The sequence below is a fragment of the Mustela putorius genome, unplaced genomic scaffold (genome assembly GCF_011764305.1).
Source record: "Mustela putorius furo isolate JIRA1106 unplaced genomic scaffold, ASM1176430v1.1 tig00000813_pilon_pilon_pilon, whole genome shotgun sequence".
NCBI lineage: Eukaryota > Metazoa > Chordata > Mammalia > Carnivora > Mustelidae > Mustela > Mustela putorius.
This window is the reverse complement of record NW_025421485.1, coordinates 1,240,575-1,261,081: the sequence shown is the minus strand read 5'-3', so window position 1 is coordinate 1,261,081 and position 20,507 is coordinate 1,240,575. Positions and strand designations below refer to the sequence as shown.

The following is a 20,507-nucleotide window of genomic DNA, read 5'->3' as shown; positions in this document are numbered from 1 at the left end:
GAGAGCACATAAGGCAGCCGTGGCTCCTCCCCTCAACCCACCCACTGGAACCAGGCTGCCCAAGAGCCAAGACTGCACGAGGTGTCCCTTGACAGAAAGCGCCTGGAAGCGCCACCATTATTGTCTCAGGGGTGTCTCTCTATCCAGTGCGCTCGGCAGAAACCAAATTCTCCGAAGGTCATGAGTCCTAAGCCGTGATGTTTTCTTCTCACAAGCACCTAGCCCTATAAACGCCAGTATTTCTGTGTAAGTGAAATATTTAAGTAATTGGGAATTTTAACATAGTGAAGGACTAGAAATTTAACATAGTGAAGAAAGAAATTTAACATAGTGAAGGACTATGATTATTAGAATAGCCAGCTAGTTTAGAAATATGCCTAGCTAAAAGAAAAGAAAGTTTTATACAGAGGAGTATGAATAAAGGGCAAGCAAGGTATAAAAACAGCCAAAATAATTTGGGGATATTCTCAGTAATTTATTCAAAAATTAGATTTTTTTTTAATTTATTTTTAATTTCTTTGTAATATTTAATTTATTTTTTATTTTTTATTTATTTTTTAAGACAAGAAACCTTCCTTTATTTACTAAGTGCTCGGGTCTGGAGGACATTTTATCTTCAGCTTTGAGACCCACATTAATCAAAGTACATAGGGAATGCTTAAGAAGAAAGTTAAAATAAAACCTACACTATTCATCAGTAGTCTTAGTTTTTCAATGTCTTTCATCTGCTGGAGTTCTTTCAAGGTCAGGGTTAAATCACACCCGGCTTCGTAAACCAAAGCTTCCAGAGTAACCAAATTATCACACAGAGCCAGCAAACCGGGAATGTTCCGCTCCATTCCAAGTCGAATGAGTGACAACGCGCAGTCAACCTGAAACAGAAAAGCGACAGTAAATCTCAGTGTTCTGTGTCTCCCGCATCTTCTCAAGTAAAAGCCTCCAGCACAGAATCTAATTCTGCTAATCACCTTATATAAAATTATATTATCAGCAACGTACATTTACTTAGTGTAAAAACAGTAGAGTTCTTCATCAAATATATCGTCAAGCTGTTTCAAAACAATCAGCAAGAAATACTAAAGATAATAAAAGAAAGACAACTCTCTTAAATTCATAAAGCATGACAGTTTAAGAGCAGTTTTACATATATTTGTCAATTTAATTCTCACAACATTAACAAGCGGCGGGGGGCGGGGGGGCAGCTAGTTAGTGGTAATGCCAAATCAATCGTACTTTCCCTCTATCACTCGGCTCCGGAAATAAAGACTTTTGCTTTTACATCCCCGTTCAGTACCTACCTCTCCTTCCACGGCGCCCCCCAGAGAAAAGGCATTCAGAAAACATTCGCCGAATGGTGCACTCTGGGAGACACCTTCTCTGTCTCAGTGCAAATATTTACGTTTCATTTAGACCACATTGAGGACTGATCTTCGTAGACATGCTCAGGACACAGCAATGTGAGTTCCTAACCCTTGACTGGGTTGATGAAAGGGTGTACCTCTGATGGCAAAATCAATGAACATGACCTTCACTCCTGGCACCTGGCACCCCTCACTTACTCCCTTCCTACTGACCCGTTATGTACTGGGGGCCTCCTGTGAACCGAGCACCATTCTCAGGGCTAGGAATCTGAAACTGAGGAAGAGGAGGTCTCCTCCTGCAGGGATCGCTCCACCTCATCGGAAAACTGACCTGTCACGTCAAAGGCTGAAGTACAGCGAGGTGAGCGGGACCTCAAGGAAAGGCGCGCAGCCCAACCCATCACCAAGCCTCCCCGGGGAGGAAGACTTGAAATGCACGTGCACGAATCCGTGGATCCAGGCAGGTCAAGAAGGAAGGAGAGGAAGGCGGGCAGGAGCACAGCATGCAAGGCCGAGACGCGGGATGTGCTGTGAGAGCGGGGTTAGTTCCCTAAGGCTGGGAAGATGGTCTGAAGCGACGAGAAACATGGCTAAGGCAGCAGGGAGGGGCCGCAGAACGGAGAATGCTGTTCCCTGAGCTAAGGAAGTTGCCATTTATCCTGAAATGCAAATACTACCACAGACTTTCCACGGGGGCATCCTAAGTTGGTTTACACACTTGAGAAGGAATGCTCAGTATTCACTGAATGATGGACTGGAAAGGAACTGACCAGAAAACAAGCAGGCCAGTGGGGAGAACCGCAGTGACTAGTATCAGAAGACTCTGGACTAGTGACAAGAGCAGCCCTCCGGAGGACAGCAAAATTCAAGGGACCAGCCAAAGGATGTGAGCGACCCAGAGATGAAAACGGATGAACAAGAGGGAAAGCACCAAGACCCCTTAGAAGCCGCGCAGAGGAGACTGCGGGAGAGGAAGCAGTGGTTTCCAAGGATGATGTGTGAAGTAACACAGGAAGGGAGTCGGACGTGAAGAAGCAGTGTCCCTGGAGTGGCAGGGGTGGCCAGACTCCAGACAAATGAGGAGACAAGAATCACTGACAAAGTGACAACCGAGAGCCCAGGGGACTATTTCGGAGTTGAGCTGTGACAGAGGGAAGACAGCTGCAACCAAAGCCAGGGAGATAAGGACTCTCAGCTTTTGCTGTTGTATTTATAAAACAGAGGCGGTTTGAACTTTATGGCCAAAAAAAAAAAAAAATAGGAACAAAGTAGAGAAGGAGGGGTTGAAGACACTGGGGAGAGAGCCCCGCAAAACAGCCCTGAGCAGGCCGGGATGTGGAATCCAGAGCACAGGTAGGGAAAGCAGTACCCTGGAGGCAAGAGAGGAGATCTCTTCCTCTGGGAAAAGCTGGAAAAAGTAAGGACTAAGGGAACGGAGTCGACAGGTTCCCCAGTAACACACAAAGCAAAAACATCTGCAAATGAGGAGGTGGTGGGCTGGGAGGAGCAGAGCAGGGGGGGCAGGGCAGCGCATGCAGGGTTAGGAAGGACACGGAGCAATATTAAAGGACCGCCCTTAAAGCCCTTCAAAGCCCCAGGGACCGCCCGGTACAGATGAAATTAAAAAGAGAAGAAATGCATTTTCACTTAGAAAGAACAGTGCCAGGAAACACAAGGTGGGGGGAAACTATCGGTAGGAAAGGCTTGAGGCAAAACAGGAGTGATCAGGTAATACTTCAACAGGTAAGTATTTTTTTACCTAATTTCTAGTAATAAAAATACAGTTCACATCTGAAAAACACATCTAGCTGTATACCAATTAAAAAAAAAAAATATATATATATATATATATATATATATATCTATCACAGGTGAATTTTCCGAAAGCATGAAGAAAGCCTGATGCATGAGACACAACTTTGTGCTAATGATGGTTTAACACATACAGCACATTCGCCATTTGTAACACTCTCCAATTTTGTGACCCAGATTTGTTTTCCTGGTATCAACTTTGAAGTTGTTGCTTTCCCAGATACTTACAGAGGTAAAAATGTTTTAAAACCCAATTATTGACACCTTAAATGAAAGCAGGCTCTAATGCAACTTGAATTATGCCACGTACCCCAAGCCCTCACTGGATAAATTTCACTACTCTACACACTTCCTAATCCAACAAACAGGTTTTGCTAAAAGGCATTTGTAGGCACCAAGGAAAAAGAAGTCCCACATCAATTAAGTCTCTAAAAATGAAAAAGATAAAAACTATGTTAGCTATCACTTTGTAGCATAAGCCACATGAAGCATCAATAAACAGAATGAAGCTGGAGAATCATGCTTCCATTAGGAGAGTTTTATATAAAGGGGCGAGAGGAAAGAACAGAAAGGGCGGCTAAACAGAGCACCCCAAACCGCTTCTCTTCGTAGTTAGCCCTACTTCCGCACAATGAATTCAAGATGTCTAGGAATTATTACTAGACTGCTAACAAACTTAAATTTCAGAACACTCTATAGTTTCCTTCCTGTTTATTCTTTATAGACTTCACATTTTAGAGCAGCGTTGACAGCAAAAATGAAGAAGTCCAGCCCCTTCCCCCAGAGCCTCTACGCCCACCAACCCATGACCTCCCACGTTATCTAGAGCCCACCCTGGAGCGGACCGCTCGTTACAGTCGATAAACCTCCACCAGCACATCATTATCACTCAAGGTACAAAGCACATAGGGAGTTAGGCCAGAGCACCTCCAGAGAATTTTCTCATCCCAGTATCAGGATTCTAAACATTTTCAAATGTACTATGGTCCTCAGCCATCTTCAAAGACCTGGAAAGTCAATAAAATATTCTTGGCCCACTCTCCCCAAAAGTTTGATCTATAGTATCACCATCAGCTCCAACAAATAACTCCTCTTCAGTTCTATGAACAGTAAAAGTAGGAGTCAGATTAAGCAGAAATTCAAGGAGACTATCAAATGGAGACACAGGGCCGCACCAACCACCAAGAAGAAACGTAAACAAAGGTGCAGATTCCATCCCACAGTACTGCTGCTCAACAGACCTTTTAGAAATCACCCTTCCTGTCAAATGAAAAACTGATGGTAGGATAGGTGGTCCAAGGCCAAGACTACAAGTAGAAAGAAAAAGGCATCCAATGGCTAGACCCTGAATGAGATTTCAATGTACATTCTGCCATTCTTCTCTCGGAACTGCCAACTTCTGTTCTCTAAGATAAAGACGACTATTGCACTCAATTAGCAGAATTTTTAATATTCTCTCCTGTGTAATTTCTTTGTTCTCACTGCCCTTGGTATAGGAACCAAGACCATAAAAAAAACCCACGTGCAAAAAAGGTAAGTGGCAGCTCCAGAGTCACGAGGTGCGTTAGTGGAAGAGCTGAGATTAGCATTCAGACCTCCGAAGGTTCAGTACATCCTCATCCCTCTCTTCCACTGTCCCACGTGGTTCCCTTGCAGCTCCATAGAGGCACAGGGGAACTGAGGGGAATTAGGCTTAGACTTGAGGAAAACTAATTAGAGAGAGCGCCTCAAACAAGGTTCCTAAAAAGCAAAATGAAAACCAACTGCATGACTGCACTAGGACAGGGAGCTGGTCAAGTATTTCTGGGCTGATACAGTCATTGCCACTAAGATGGTATTAAGCCTATTAAAAACAAATGGAAAATAAAAAATAGTAATAAATACAAAATAAAATAAATAAATGGAAAATCATGGATAGGATGTATCCTATTTTGCAACTTACATTTTAGAGAAAGATTCTGAGCAATTTTTCTTCTATGTATTTGCTTTTTAAGAATCCCCAGAAAAGCCACAAAAGCTTGTGAGGCAAAGAAGGAAAGAACAAAAGCAGTAAGACATGTTTACTCCCTTTCTGCAAACTAAACCCATGATCCCTGGCTCCCCGGCCGGCTGCCTGGACCCACCCGGAGTCCTAAGGCCCCAGCGCGGTATGGAGGATCCGCTGTCACCTCCCCTCACCTGTCGGGCATAATGCTCTATTTCCTCTGCTCTGGTCTGATACCAGTCCATAACCTTGTCCACTGTAAGCTCTGGCGTCCTGTACCTCAGTAACTCGGGCTGCGCGGCATACAAGAATTCGCTTTCATCTTGGAGACTCGGCTCGACCACCATTCTGGAAACCACAAAAGAAACAATTAGTAACTGACTGGAATGCGGGAAGAAATTAGAATTTTGTGGAAGAGAGAGAGTGAGCCAGAACAGAGATGGGGAGGGGGTGGTGACAGAGGCAGGGAGTATGCACGTATGTATGTTGGGGGGGTGGGGGGTTGTTTTCCCGTATCTGTGGGCACACTTACAAGATAAATGGGACATCTGGGGGATGCTTATTTATTTTCCTAGTAGACTTCCCAATTTAAAAAATCAGAATGGACAATAAATCAAAAGAGCCATGCCACAAATCAATCAAGTAAGTATTAACAAAATCAAAATCACCCTGGGAGGCTTTTACCAAACGCACACGGCTGGGAGCCTGCCACGGGCGCACTAAATCAAGCCCCCTGCAATGGCCAGCCAGGCCTCGTGTGGGAAAAACACCTCCGGGTAGGTCTAACTCAAATATAAATTCAGAAACCTTGTTTTCCATGTTCATCAAAATCAGAGGGAATACGCCTTATTTGCACCGATAATATATCATTAGTCAGTGTCACAAGGTGGCCCCTCGCTGACATTTGTGAAGTACAGGACCGCTCTGGGCCACTCGCCGTAGGTAAAGAACCCCCAGAGGAATGGACCCGAGGACAGCAGCCCAGGGATCACAAATTATGAGGAGCTTTTAAGAGGAGGATCCTGGCCAACTGCCCTCCATAAGCAAGGACTAAAAAAAGGACTTGAACCAAGAGAGTTCGGAGCGACCTACGGAACAATGCTGCATGCCGCTAGGGACACCATTCATCTGAGCCAGCCCGTGGTAAGGGACAGGTGCTCTCGCGGTGACCATTACCAGGCAGCGGCCTCTGGAGTCAGAACCGAAGCACATTCCACTGCTGAAAGCTCTGAAACTCTGCATTAATTACTGAGCTAAGCCTAATCTCAGACTCATTTTAGTCATAGAAAATGGGTAGAATACAATGCCAGAGCATTCAAAATAATATAAATTAAGTACACAGAGAAGTTCGTGTGGCCTAGAGCAGTGCTTAATTTTTCATTTACAGGTAGAATTTTTATTGGAATTATCAGCAGCTGGAATATACGAGCAGACAAAGTCCGTAAAGACTTGGGCACTTTAGGCCCAGGCCTCAGACAACTCACTGGGCTTGTAACTGTACCCCTTCACTCAGCTAGTGTCACAGCTCCATTAACAGTCTGACCGGTGGTTTTCCCCAGTCCCTGTCATGAAAAAAAAAAAGTCACATTTCCCCCTGAAATCTTTAAAGCTGCCCATTTTACCAGAGAAAAAATACCCATGAGCAACTCTGAGGTCCTTTAATACTTTTTTTCAGTCCTTAGTATTTCGCTCTCACCACGGACAGAATTTCACTTTCTCCTGCCAGAAACTGGCTTCCCTCGCTCTGCTATGTGGGGCTGTCTGCCTCCTCTCGTCTTCCTGGCAGCTCCTTCCGGGCCGCCTCCGTCAGACGAGGCTCCTCCAGCCGACCCTGCATCCTGGCCCCTCGCCACACCCGGTGCAGCTCTCTCCTCCCTGCTCACGCCCGACTCTCCCTTCATCGCGCCCTTGACCTCGCCTTGGACTACCGCATGAGCTACCGCACACAAAATAATGCCGCTATTTGACCCCCAAGCCACACTCCACTCAGAAGCCCCCTATTTGCTCGTCCGTGTTTCACAGGCACTTCCAATGCAACAAGATCAAAACTGAATTCAGGATCTCCTTGGGTAATACAGTTATCTTGATAAAAACAGAAACCTGATTTTATCATCCCCGTGCCTACTTTTATACCCTGTAAATCTGCTGTAAAATATTCTAGCCTCATCTTGGTGCCAATCTCACTTCTGTTCTGGCTCCTTCAACAAGGTAGGTCTTTATTTTTAGTCCTCGAAGGGGACATCGCCTTGAGCGTTCTTCCAACACGTTCTCCTCTCTGCTTAGAACACACCCTGCTCTCTTTTGCCAAACTTGTCCTCCACGAGGCTAAATGAAATCCTGTTCATTCTTCAAATCTCAGATTTCACAAGATTTTTTCCAGGACGACCTTCCCTGCCCGCCTCCAAGCGGCGGTATCCCTGTGACACGCTCCCCACGGCCCCTGGCCTGGGCTTTCCGAGCACCCATCACGTCGGTCATGTACAGCAGGACCGTTTTTCCCACCAGAGTATAAACTTCATGAGAACAGGACCTGCATCTGCTTTGCCTGCTTCGGTATTCTTGTATCTAGCAGGGGACAGACACCAATTAAGAGAAACAGCAACACCATACGTCCTGTAATCCTGTAAATCTGTACCATCTTCAAAAGCATCTTTTCCTCTGTCAAACTTCTCCTGACTTTTCATTTTCTGTTTTGGGGGTTCTGGCACAGCAAGCCTGCTTACATTTCAGCCTGCTACAGCTGGTCAGAAAAGAAATGCCCTCTTGCCTTTCATCTACTTAGAATCACACAAAGGCGTGCTGCGGGGAACCAGGTAGCACGGGATGGATGGGTCGGTGCTCTGGCCGCGCTACTCTCTCAAAAGCCCATCTGGAAATGAGAGAATTCACCTGTCGACAGTCTCTCCACGCCTCTGCCTATCAGCCTGCCCGCTGGCCCTGACCTCATACCATCATCAGTTTCTCTACCTCTTCAACCTCTCCTTACAATTGCTAAGTGATGACTTCTAATTCAATATGGCTGATGAAGATCACACGTTTAAGTTCCACTGTCCCCCGCAACTCCCCTGAAAGGATAGCACAAGATCGTTAAAGGGAGCAGCGTGAAGGATGTCACACGCACGCTCGGAGGGAGCAGGGTACGTGCTCACCATTACCTTCCGTTCTAGGAAGCCCACAGTTAACCGCCAGGACTAAGGAATCAAGTACCAACACAATTGTTATTCCGAGATACGGAGTTAATAGCAAAACTATCATCTGAAAGAATTAAAAGTAATTGCTTCAGGTTTGGGCTTTGCTTTTTTTTTTTTTTTTTAACAACAAGCTTTGTAGAAATTTTAGCTCTTTAATCTACTTGCAAATACAACTTTGATTAAAAAATGAAAACTAAATTAAAAATTTTGAAGATTTACTTATTTTGGAGTGAGAGTGAGAGCACAAGGAGGAGAGGCAGAGGGAGAATCTCCAGCAGACTCCCTGCTCAGCACAGAGCCCGACGCGATCTCCCAACCCCAAGGTCAAAACCTGAGCCAAAACCAAGAGCCAGACTCCCAACTGACTATGTCTCCCAAGTACCCCTAAAAACAACTTTTAAAAAGCAAACAGCAAAAACACAGCAGGACACTCAATTGCCACCACACTAAAACCTACTGGAGTAAAAAAGGTAACTAAGAATTACTTACTCCATGATCTCAGGTATCCAAACCACAATAAAATGAAAGGAAGCAGCCAATGTTACCAGTTACATTAAGAGAGCTTCCAAATGATTACACTACCTCTTAGGGCTTTGATCATTTATCAGACAGTATACATAGTTTCAACAATCCAAAAGCACGAAAAGACCCCTATCAAGTGCACAGCCAGCAGTTCCACACACAGTCCATACCACCGCCGTCCCTGCCGCCCTCTACACCATGTTCACGTCTGTCGGTCATCTTCCGGGGTTTTCCTCTACGCATCTAACCGGTACGTACTTGTGACTATTTCTGGTTTATCTACCCTACGTGCTCTTCAGCTGTCTTAAACCACAACCATCCACTTTCCCTACACTCTTTTCTTCCACTATGGAAACATCACAACTTCGATTAAACCACTAATTCTTTGCATTATTATGACTATGTGATTATGATTATCTTCTCCTGAGCCAAGTGGTACGTTATCACAACTATTGTTCTTTTTGAACAACTTTTCATTTTCTGGAGTTAATAAATGCCAAGTGTCCTCCTGTGCTACCCACTGAGGTCTATGCATTCATTGCTATGTTTTCCAAATTCTCTAAAAGATGTATTAACAGCAAAATATGAAAGACTATAAAGATTTTTCCCAATAGTCAAACATAACAGGTAATATTCCAGTTCCATTTTTAAAATTTTTCCAAGAGAGCTGGCTCTTGAAGCCATCCACACCCTTCCAGTCTGTGACGGCTGCTCGCTCACCTGACAAGAACGCAGCTGTCATCCTGGGCCCTCCCGTTGCCACGGCCTAAGAGCCCAGTTCTCAAACTAATGGCTTTTTTTCCATTGATTCCTTAATTTTAATAAAACACATTTTCTATGGCTTCCTGAAATGAGATGTACATGGGTGGTAAATTTTACAAGACCTTACATGATCAACTTCATACCTGATTGATGATTTTAAGCTAGATCTAAGAATACTGATAAAAAAAGATTTCCCACCAGAAGTTTCTCTTCTAGCTTCTACTGCTGTTCTGGAGATATCTCAGGTCATTCTAATTCAAACTTCCTTTTATGTAATGTGTTTTCCTCTACAGTAGACTGCAGCCCGGATATTCTGGAGGGTCATGATGGTATGTTTTAGTGCAGTAGGCACTGCAATGTGAAAACTCCTGGCCTTCGATTCTAAATAATGGGCTTGAAATGTTTCTTATAAATTTCTTCACATTTATTATGTCATCTCTTTCTGGAATGCCTATAATTTGAATATTAGGTTTGTTTTTATCTTATCTAGCTCTCTTATCTAGCTCTATAATATTTTTATTCTATTTTCTGGAGAAGTACTTTGCTTTTATTTTTCAACCCTTCTAGTTTTTAGACACTATCATATTTTTTTTCCTGAAAGTTCTCATAGTTCTTTGTTCCTATTTTATAAAATCCTTTTGTTACTTCATAATTGTACTATCTTATCTCCTGGGCAGTATTAATTTTTGAAGTTTTCTTTTTCTGTGGTCTCTGACTTTTAGTTCCGTTTTCTATGTGTGCCACCTGCCAGCGCCCGTCCTCAGATATCTAGGAAGCTCCAGGGCTGTGGCAGGACTTGTCTGCTGACTTCACTGCAACCTCGTAATGCACAAAGCTTTCGGGATAATATGTGAGTATCTAGATGCCTTTTCTCAGAAGCTACTCCATTTCTCCAGAAAAGAAATCTCCAAACTTCTGTTTGGGAAATATGTCTACACTCCAGGAGCTAGGAGGTGCAGGGAACCAAAGCTTCAATGTTCAGAACATAGATTCTCACTAAATGCTCTGATGTTCAACTCTAGCACTCGAACCCCATCCTATGCTGTGCTTGGTGCCAGGAATCTGTAGGATTTCTGGATCAATCTGAAGGTTCTTAGCCTCAGTTCATGAATCCGAAAAATTAACCTCTGATTTCATGTAGAGGAAATATAGAAGGAAAGATGGCAAGGGACCATTTACCTGACTTTGAGGAGTGAGCAAAGGGAATTCGAATGCTTTCAGCCCCACAACTCATCTCCCACCCCCTTGCCAGTAGTGGATGATTCCACATTCTGAGGCTTTCCAAGGTTAAGTCTTACCAAAATAAAAATTTAAATTGAATCAGAAACAAAATTGTGTGCATACCATAACAGCAACCATGAAAATTTTATTTCTGTGTATCAAAGACTAAAAGGGAATATTTTAAAAAGAAAAGAGTTGGTGTATCAGGATCATTTTTTTGAATACTTTGTATTCTTCCATTAAAAAAAAACTGTAATGTGGGCGCCTAGGTGACTCAGTCAGTTAAACCTCTGCGTTCGGCTCAGGTCATGATCCCAGAAGTCCTGGGATCGAGCCCCCCATCTGGCCCCCTGCTCAGCAGGGGGCCTGCTTCTCCCTCTCATCCCTGCTCATGCTCTCTCTCACTATCTCTGTCTGTCTTCCTCTCAAATAAATAATAAAATCTTAAAAAAGAAAAAATAAGTCATTAAAAAAAAGAACTGTAATGTAACAATTAAGTATTTAAATAACTCCACTCAAACTCTGTAAATCAGGGACTATCAAGTGCAGGGTCACCTACCGCACACCACCGTGACAGGCCTTCTACCCATGCATCCCGGAGAAATGAGGGTCCCTTGCACAGGCTCATCCTTACCTGCACTCCAGCTCCTCGCACCAGTCTTTATCTCGGTGTTTGTGTTCATGCCAAGGAATGAGCACCAAGGAGTCACCATTATAACTTAAAAAAAAAAAAAAAATTTAAAATACTACATTAGCTCAATGATCGGCTGCACAAAGAACATGATGCAACAAGTATTTCTACAACCTTAAATCTCCTCTCCTGCTTGTGGTATATTAAGTGGTCCATGCTACATACCATGTAAATGGAAAATACCAAATTGTTGACTTCTCTCCAATCGAAAAATGGTCCAAGAAAAGGGTACGATTTCAAAACTAAAAAGTTGGCAAGGAACTAACAGACAGCATGGGTGTGTATGTGTGCGTTCATTAACACACTCTAAAACATCAGGAGCCTAAGTTTTATGTTCTTATTATCAACATATATGGCCCCTTGCCCTCGAAAATCTTATAGTCTAACTTCCTGGGATCCCAGAAATGTTCTATAACTACACTATCCACTATAGTAACCAGGGGCTACGTGCACATGCATTAAGCACTTGAAATATGGTTAAGAGAACTCTATTTAATTTTAATTAGTGTTAATCAAAATTTAAGTAGCCACATAAAAGTTTAATTTAAATTTAAATAGTGGCTACCATATATGACAGCACAGACCTGGAGGTCCAGTAATTATTAAGAGGGGAGAAATCATTTTGCGGTTGAAAATAACACTCAATGATCAAAAGGTACAGATTTCTAGTTAGAAGCAGTACTAGGAATGTACTGTACATGATGACGAGAACTGACCCTGCTGCACGATATAGGGAAAACTGTTAGGTCAGCAAATTCTGAGAGTCCTCATCACAAAGAGGACTTTTTTTTTCTTTTTCTCTTTCTTCCCTTTATACTTTATCTACAGGAGATGACAGATGTTAGGTGAACATACGTTGCAGTAATCATTTCACACTGTATGGAAATCAAACCATCACGCTGTGTGCCTTCAGCGTACTCAGCGATGTATGTCATTTATTTCTCAGTAAAACTGGAAAGAAAGCACATCGCTATAAAATGAAGAGGAAAACTAAGAAAGGGAGAAAAAATAAGGCCTGGCAGGATGGAATTAAGAATAAATTCAGAATGAACAGTGAGATATGTGGACAGTGGAGTGTGGTAACAGCAGAGCACCATGTCACACGCATCGGGAGACATGGAGCACAGAAACCGAGCAGGCTCGCACCTAGCCCTGTGGTCTCTGGCACAAGATTTTCTAGAGCGAAACACTTCAAACATTATCCTGAAGGCCCCTTTCAGCTATCATATTCTAGAAGCCCATGACATTTGAAAACTTCTGAATTAAGAAGACAAAAATTTTAAGAACAAATTTCAATTGCCCAGCTTTCTAGTTCAATGAAACATTTTCCCTGCTCTTTCTTAGTATTAATAATAGTTGCAATTTTCTAAAACTTAACATAGCCCAGGGAAAGGATTGCAGTTTTTTATAATACGTTGTATTTGGCATTTTCTTCTCTGCCAAGGTAACACAACATGCCTTGCCCAAGAAACACTTTGTAAACTTTTGAATATAATATCGGTGAAGTGATTAGTTCTCATGTAGGAGGTAACAGGAGCCCCCTGGGTGGTTTCAGGTAGAAGACGGAAGCCGAAAGGTCTGAGAACGGGCAGTGCCGTCCATCGGTCAACAGCATCCCTCTCCAATGATTATTATTGGTGCAAATTCTCCAAAGTCAGAACTTCCCATTAGATACAGACAAGAAGAAATGTATTACACCCTATTTTATAAACACAGTGTTTTACCCACTTGGCAGCTGGCACATAATGTCCTTGCAAACTGTATATCAGTGACACATTTGGGAAGGCAGCTGAGTTCATAGTTTTAAGTTTCTGCGTCACATGGATGATTACTCAGGAGAGATGCCCAAATCACACTATTTCAGTTGTCACCAAATAAAAAATTATTTTACTTCCCTCTGTGTCAATAACTAATACTTGATCACAGGCTACCGAGATGGAAAGTAAAGAAGAACATGGGATAGAGTAAGGATGGTAATGCTCACTCTCCCACCAGAAGAATAAATTAGAGCAGTGAACTGAGGAACAAGGAACAACAACAAAAAAAAGAATGCACAAACGATTACTGCCTTTTCTAATTAAAGCAGACACGGTTCCATAGCTACACAAAATGCTTTCAAAAAGAATTTTAGAAAAATGTATCACAAGTCGAGATTTGTACTTTCTATACAAAGTACATATTAGATACAAGGGTTATTACTGAAATGATTAATAGTGGCGTGGGACCCTCAGCAAAATAATATTCATTTGGTATTTAAAGACTAGAAAGCTATAAAACTTTGTTAAGCTTCACTGAACAGAAATGGGTAAGAAAGCAAACCTATTTTTATCAAAACATGTAGTAATGACAAGTTCTGCTCAGAAGTACACTCTAAAAGGTAGGCCTGAAGAATCCTGAGTTAATAAAGTATTTCTGCTGCATTTTCAAGGCAAAGCATAACTAAATGTTTCTAAATGTGCTGATCACCACTGACGTAATAACAGAACTACTTGTTCTACTATTAGTATATCTGCAATGATCGGTGACAGTTATCTTTAACATTTATTGATCTCTTCCTATGGACCAGACAGGATGAAACACACTGAACATTCAATACCTCATTTAGTCCTACCAATCTAATGTAGCTGGTGACAGGCTCTTCCTCCTATTATAATGGGAAAACTGAGGCCCAAGTTAATGTGCCCATCCTCATAAAACTATTACATGACAGTGCCAGGACTGCAACACAAGTTAGAATCCACAATTTAGACTTCTAGCTAGTACACCCCTCTAGAAAGGGCACCGGGGCTACAATCTTGCCCCCAACGGCAAATCCATCCATTCTCATTTCCACATCCCCTTGTTTCATACCTAAGAGCCACCAGGCAAGATGCGTAGGTGGCAGGGAGAGGGTCATTTGAGCCTTCCCGAAATTTAACTCAGACAACCCAGTAAAGACCACTTACATGCATATTTAAAGTACAATATAAAAACCAAACTCAATTATTATATAGCTTACTAATATGACAAAACTAACCTCTGCCAAATACGGCGGGACCTTAGGTCTGATCACCAACACTCACATAAAAGCAAAGGAACAAAAACTTTCTTTCTGCTCTTTTCTTACAGGATGTTTCTGCAAAGCACACTCTTTTAAAACAAATTTTGGGAGTTTAAAATACTTGCTATAAAAATACTGTAGATTTTTTATCTTGCTTCAAATAACTGCATTTCAAAAAAAAAGACCTCCTCCCTACCCAGAATATAAATTCTTTGAGGGCAGAACTTTTGTTTTGTCTATTGCCCATATCCTCAATACCTAAAATAGTGCCTGGCATTTAGCAGACTCTAAAATAATGTGTTACCTGAATTACTAAATTAAAGCACAAAGATTTTTTTTTTAAGTGAATACTGTCAACTATATTCAATTTTTTTTTCCAAAAAATGCTCTCAGGAGTGTCACAGAAATTCAAAATTGGCATAAAGAAATGAAAGGGGATAATCTGTTCCTAAAAACAGATGTGCCAAGGAAGTACATATATCTATATGGAATCCGCAGATCAGACAGCGGGAGCACTTTTCTAATACAGACCACGCCGCTGCTGAAAGAGTACGCCACACCAGCACAGCCGTCCAGGTAGCGGGACAGGTCATGTTCTAGTACAGGCGGGGAAAATATTTCAGAATGCATATCTCCCTAAATCTCACCATTCTTTACACTTGAAAATAACCAACGGGTTCTACCATTAGCCTTTTAAAAATGCCCGAATGATAGGTACTGAATTCTCTCATTAGGTAGCACAGTGATAGCCCATACAATAAAATTCAGAGAAAACCTTTTTCAATAATTCTGTTCACAATAAACATCCTAGTCATGTCACCAGCCTACTCAGGTGAAACTGTGATTCCAAAAAAAAAAAAAGCTAGAAGAAAACATACTGCTTCCTTCTAAAGAACTGTAGGAAGTCTGGGGAGTTGCAGAAGTTACACTTTGAATCTAAAGTTCCACAAACACAAAACATTAACATACACTTTAGTTCATCTTTGTCTTTTACTGTTTCTGCTTGGCTTGAGAAGACTTAAAACTTAATTTTAAGTGCATCATCCCCCACTAAAAAAGTACAGAGTAAACTTAAATGATCTCTTTATAAAATAATGACTGCTTAATTTTAAGATTCTTTCTATTAGAACCCTGTCCATTGTTTTATTCCAAACAATAAACTTTGCTGGTTCCATCTGAAGGTAACATTTATCTGTCAGCAGGAAAGGAAAGAATATTACGAGTTCTATTATGTTCGACTATTCTCTCGCCAATTATTTCTCACACTAAATTTAAATGTTTTATTTCAAAGAAATTTTTTCAAGAATAAACTTACAGAAAGTTCTTTTGTTCGTGTTCTATGCCATGGAAACAAAAGGCAAAACAGACCGAGCGTTTCTACTAATTGCCACCTTTTATGCGTTGGTATTAAGATGTGGAGTTCTATTTATTTCTATTATTTAGCATAGAAGAAAATGTTCTGGTAAATAAAGGACAAGAAATAATCCTAAATTGAGCCCACACGTAGAACTACACTGCGGTGACGGCTACGGAGCAGATCACACTGGTCTGAAACTCCGTGGGGACCAGTCAAAACGCTGTTGTCATTCAGAAGGCCAGGCTGGAAAAAAGCTGTCTAAAGGCGTCACTCAGGAGTTCTCCTGTGGACCGACGGCACTCACTGTCACTTAGGGAATACAGCAGGACTTAGGGAATACAGTAGATTAAGGAGTTATTTGGAAACTTCATTTGTAAACCTCGATGTTAGCGACGTATATACGAGAGACCAGAGCAAAAATACCACCTCCGGGAGCTGGACTCCCCTCCCCCTCCACCAGCCACTTCACCTGCTCCCTGGGACCCAGCTGCTTCGTCTAGGTAGCAAATACTGTAATATTATCTGCCCCAAATGAAAACAAGATTAGACAAATATCTTCTTGAGTTCTAACCCATCCCAATTCAGAGGATGCTCTTAGAAGTTTAACCTCTGTGACAGGCGCCACCCTACACAGCTGTATAACCTTGATGGGAGTTAATTCAGTCAGCCTGTGTCTCAGTTTCCCCATCAGTAAAACAGAAAGAATAACAGTATTAATCTCGTTTGGATTTGTGGCAAATCAAGTTAGCAAGTCTAAAGACTTTAGAGCAGTACTGATACATGGCAAGGGTTCAACTGTCACAAAATCTTCATTATTCCTAACACCAGCAAGACGGTTTTCACGGGGAGTAAATCACAAGATACATGTAAACTGGGTGACATTTCAAGATCTACCTTATGATAAATAGTAACACTGTATAAATAATGCCAATGATTGTGTTTACAAATACCTAACAACCGTAATAAAGTCTGCTGACATCAGCCTGAGTATATCCTGATCAACACGGTAAGCAGTAATGAGAAGTGATGAGCCGATTTATGAGGTAGAAACAAGCAACAATATCCACAAGGCATCATCCCTCTCCCAAATGCTTAAAACAGAGCTTGAAAATAAATTTGTTACCATAAGCAAAGGATGATCTGATTATTTCTGAGAACAAGTTGGCAAAATCATTTAAGTTTAAGGGACAGCCATAAACTCTAAAAAATTCTTCCAGAAAACCTAAGTGAGAAAGGCTACTCTTCACCAAGGTGTTTGTGGTCAACAGAACAAAGGGCAAGAGATGACTAGAGAGGTCAGTGATTGAAAGATTGACCCGTAAGCACTTCACCCATCCCTTGGAGAGAGGACCCTAATTCTGAAGATGAAGTATTCAAAGTACTCAGAATAATGAGGAATACTTAAGTTTGCTACAAGGAAGGTTACTAGGGGGAAAAAAAGGCATCCTCAAACCCAACTTCAATGGCATACACTTTAATAAGAATAAGCTAAAATAAATAACATTTTTTTTAATCCCCAAAACTTTTATGAAGCAATTTTTATATTCAGCATGTGGTGCTATACACAACAAATATTTTAAAATGTTTCTTCTTAAATTTGTTTTTGTCATGATTTTCACATTTATAATACTGCACCTATGGGAAATAGAGGTGAATTAAAACTGGTGAATAATAATTTTCATTTATACATAAACTCACCTATAGTTTCAGAGTTGCCAGTATTACATTCAGGAAGGGCAAACACATATTTGATGTGACAATACTGAAAGATTTGAGATCTTAGAGTCAACTAAGCATCTATGGGGACTATTTCACACGGTGGGGGGGGGGGCTCAAAACTACAGTGCGCCAACCACCATCAAAGAAGTAGAGAAATCGAGTCAATTTCAATCCCCATTCTGGGACTTAGACTGAATAGCAGCAAAACTCTTATTTAATATTACTTAGAGATAACAAGACCCTGACAAATCTTTGCTCTATTAATTAAACCAGTGAAGCCTACCAGGACAGAGATAAAGGTATACGACATCTGAATTTATCAACTACAAAACTAATGAAATGTACCAAACTGTTTATGAATTGTATCAACATACTGTACAAACCCTGACCCTATGTAAGGTTATCATGCTAAGAGAGTCTGAACCATAGGATTAGGAGGAAAACAAGAATGTTTCAATCTTCCTTTTACTCATATAACTAAAGGAAACAACAAAATATGCCTATGCAGATCTCAAGACACAGCAAGTGTGACTTCCCCATCATCACCCTTCAAGATCCCGTATATTCCCACCTCTAGACATGCACTGAATGGGCATTTCACACATAGCACTTCCTATGTCTGAGCACAAATACAAAGTTCTAAGCAAGATATACATACATATATGAAGTCAGCACCCTGACAGACAGACACTCTCTTTCTCATTTTACTGGAGAGAAGACAGTGGCAGAGGAATGTTTACTAACAATGCAAAGTCACACAACTAAAAAGCTGCAGCTGGGATCTGAACCCAGACAGCCTGGTTCCAGAACGTCACTTACTGAGTGAATGAATAAATGATCAGTAGAAACATATCGCCTGATATTCTCTTCATCCTAATATCAGAGTTCTCAAAAACAAATAATAACAACAACAAAAAAATCCTTTTAAGAACTGTAAAGGTTTAATCAAGATATAAAACTTAGTGAACCACAGGAGAAATGTGTTCAACATCACTAATCATCAAGGAAATGCAAATCAAAACCACAATGAGATATCACTTGACACCTGTCAGAATAGCTAGGAATGAAAAAGATAGGAAATAACAAGTATCAGCCAGAATGGAGAGAAAAAAGGACCATCGTGTACTGTTGGTAGGAGTGTAAATGGGGGCAGTCAATGTGGAAAACAATATGGAGGCTCCTCAAAACCATACAATCCAGTAATTCTGCGACCAGGCATTTACCCAAAGAAAATATAAACTACGTTTACTGCAGCATTATTCACAATAACCAAGATATGGAAGGAGCCCAAGTGTCCCATCAATGGATGAATGGATGAAGATGATACGGTGTGTATATATATGTGATGGAATATTACTCGGCCATAAAAAAAAGGTTGAGATGTTGCCCTTTGTGAAAACATGGATGGACTCAGAAGATATTATGCTAAGTGAAATAAGTCAGACAGAGAAAGACAAATACCACAGGACTTCACTTATATGTAGAATCAAAAAAACAAATGAGTAAACAAGCAAAAAAGCAGAAACACAGCTCCTCGTGTTATATGCAACTGACATATCATTGAACTCTACATCTGAAACTAATGATGGACTGAATGTTGGCTAATTGAAATTTTAAAATAAATAAATAAATAACCACAGAGAAATGATGGTGACCAGAGGGCAGGTGAGTGGGGGAGTGGGGGTGAGCAAAATGGGTGAAGGGTAGTGGGAGATACAAGCTTCTAGTTATGGAAAGAGTAAGTCCCAGGAATAAAAAGCACTGTGTAAGGAATGCAGTCAATGGCATAATAACGTTGGAAGATTACACACAATAGCTACCCTTGTGGCGAACATGGCATAAGGTATAGACTCGAATCGCTATACTGTGAAACTAATTTGATGCTGACACCAATCTGAAGCGAATGAAACATCGTGTGTTGACTGTATTTCAACTTTAAAAAAGAAAAAAATGTAATCTGAACAATAAATGAGAAATATAAAAGTCAACTAAGACTACAGAGCTGAGGCTGTGATAGTCTCGCAGCATTTACCTCACTGCTGCTGTGGTGTTTGCACACAAGTCATGCCAAGCGGGGCCTCTTTACCCCTGCAGGAGCTAACTGACAGAAGAGGCTCAGCAAAATGATTCAGTCAAGTAATTCAGCATGCCCCTTTCAAAAAGGAAGCTTTGTATGACTCTAACTTTAAAAAAAAAAAAACTCTTCAAAAAGAAAAATTTACACTTCAGAAACTAAGTTGTACAGTGGCAATAGGAAGAAAAAGAAGTGGATTGAGATTATTTAAAAAGAATTTTTAAAAATTATAAATTCAGCATTTAATCTCATCCAAATGGGTAGAAAAGAAGTTTGATTCATGGCAGGCATATTTACAATGTTGTCTTTAATTGACTCAATCAATGTGGGGATTCTTAGAGGAAAAACAATTGAAACCCTCTATCATATTCCCAGGTAAAGCTTACCTGACTCTCTTCCACATTACTAAGCTTTGTATGTACTCCCGTTACTGCTATCACTGCACAGAATTATGGATGGTTCCCAACTTAGAATGGTTCAGTTTACAATTTTTTGACTCTACAACAGCATGAAAGGCATATGCATTCAGTAGAAACTGTACTTTCAATTTTGAAGTCAGATCTTTGCCTGGACTAGTGTTACGCGCTACGATATGGTCTCACGATGCTGGACAGTGGCAATGAGCCAAGGCTTCCAGTCAGCCATGTGACCAACCGCTAAGGACAACACCCAATTTACTTACAACCCTTCTGTAATCATACAACCATTCTATTTTCCACTTTCAGTACAGTATTCTATAAATTACCTAAGATCCTCACCACTTTATTATAAAA

General features: G+C 41.2%; 1 protein-coding gene across 5 annotated transcripts in view; it reads right to left on the bottom strand.

Annotated features, from left to right (window-relative positions):
* The window catches only part of NBAS (NBAS subunit of NRZ tethering complex), a 316,898-nt gene that overhangs the window by 186,925 nt on the left and 109,466 nt on the right, over positions 1–20,507 (bottom strand). For all 5 annotated transcript variants that reach the window (XR_006608058.1, XR_006608057.1, XM_004745820.3 and 2 more), the window contains 3 exons: positions 11,488–11,571; positions 5,352–5,505; positions 687–872 (listed from right to left, as the gene is read on the bottom strand). Coding sequence is in view for 3 of the 5 variants with exons in the window: in XM_004745820.3 (XP_004745877.1) it covers positions 687–872; positions 5,352–5,505; positions 11,488–11,571 (424 nt within the window). In the remaining 2 variants the exon portion in view is untranslated. The remainder of the gene's footprint in view (positions 1–686; positions 873–5,351; positions 5,506–11,487; positions 11,572–20,507) is intronic.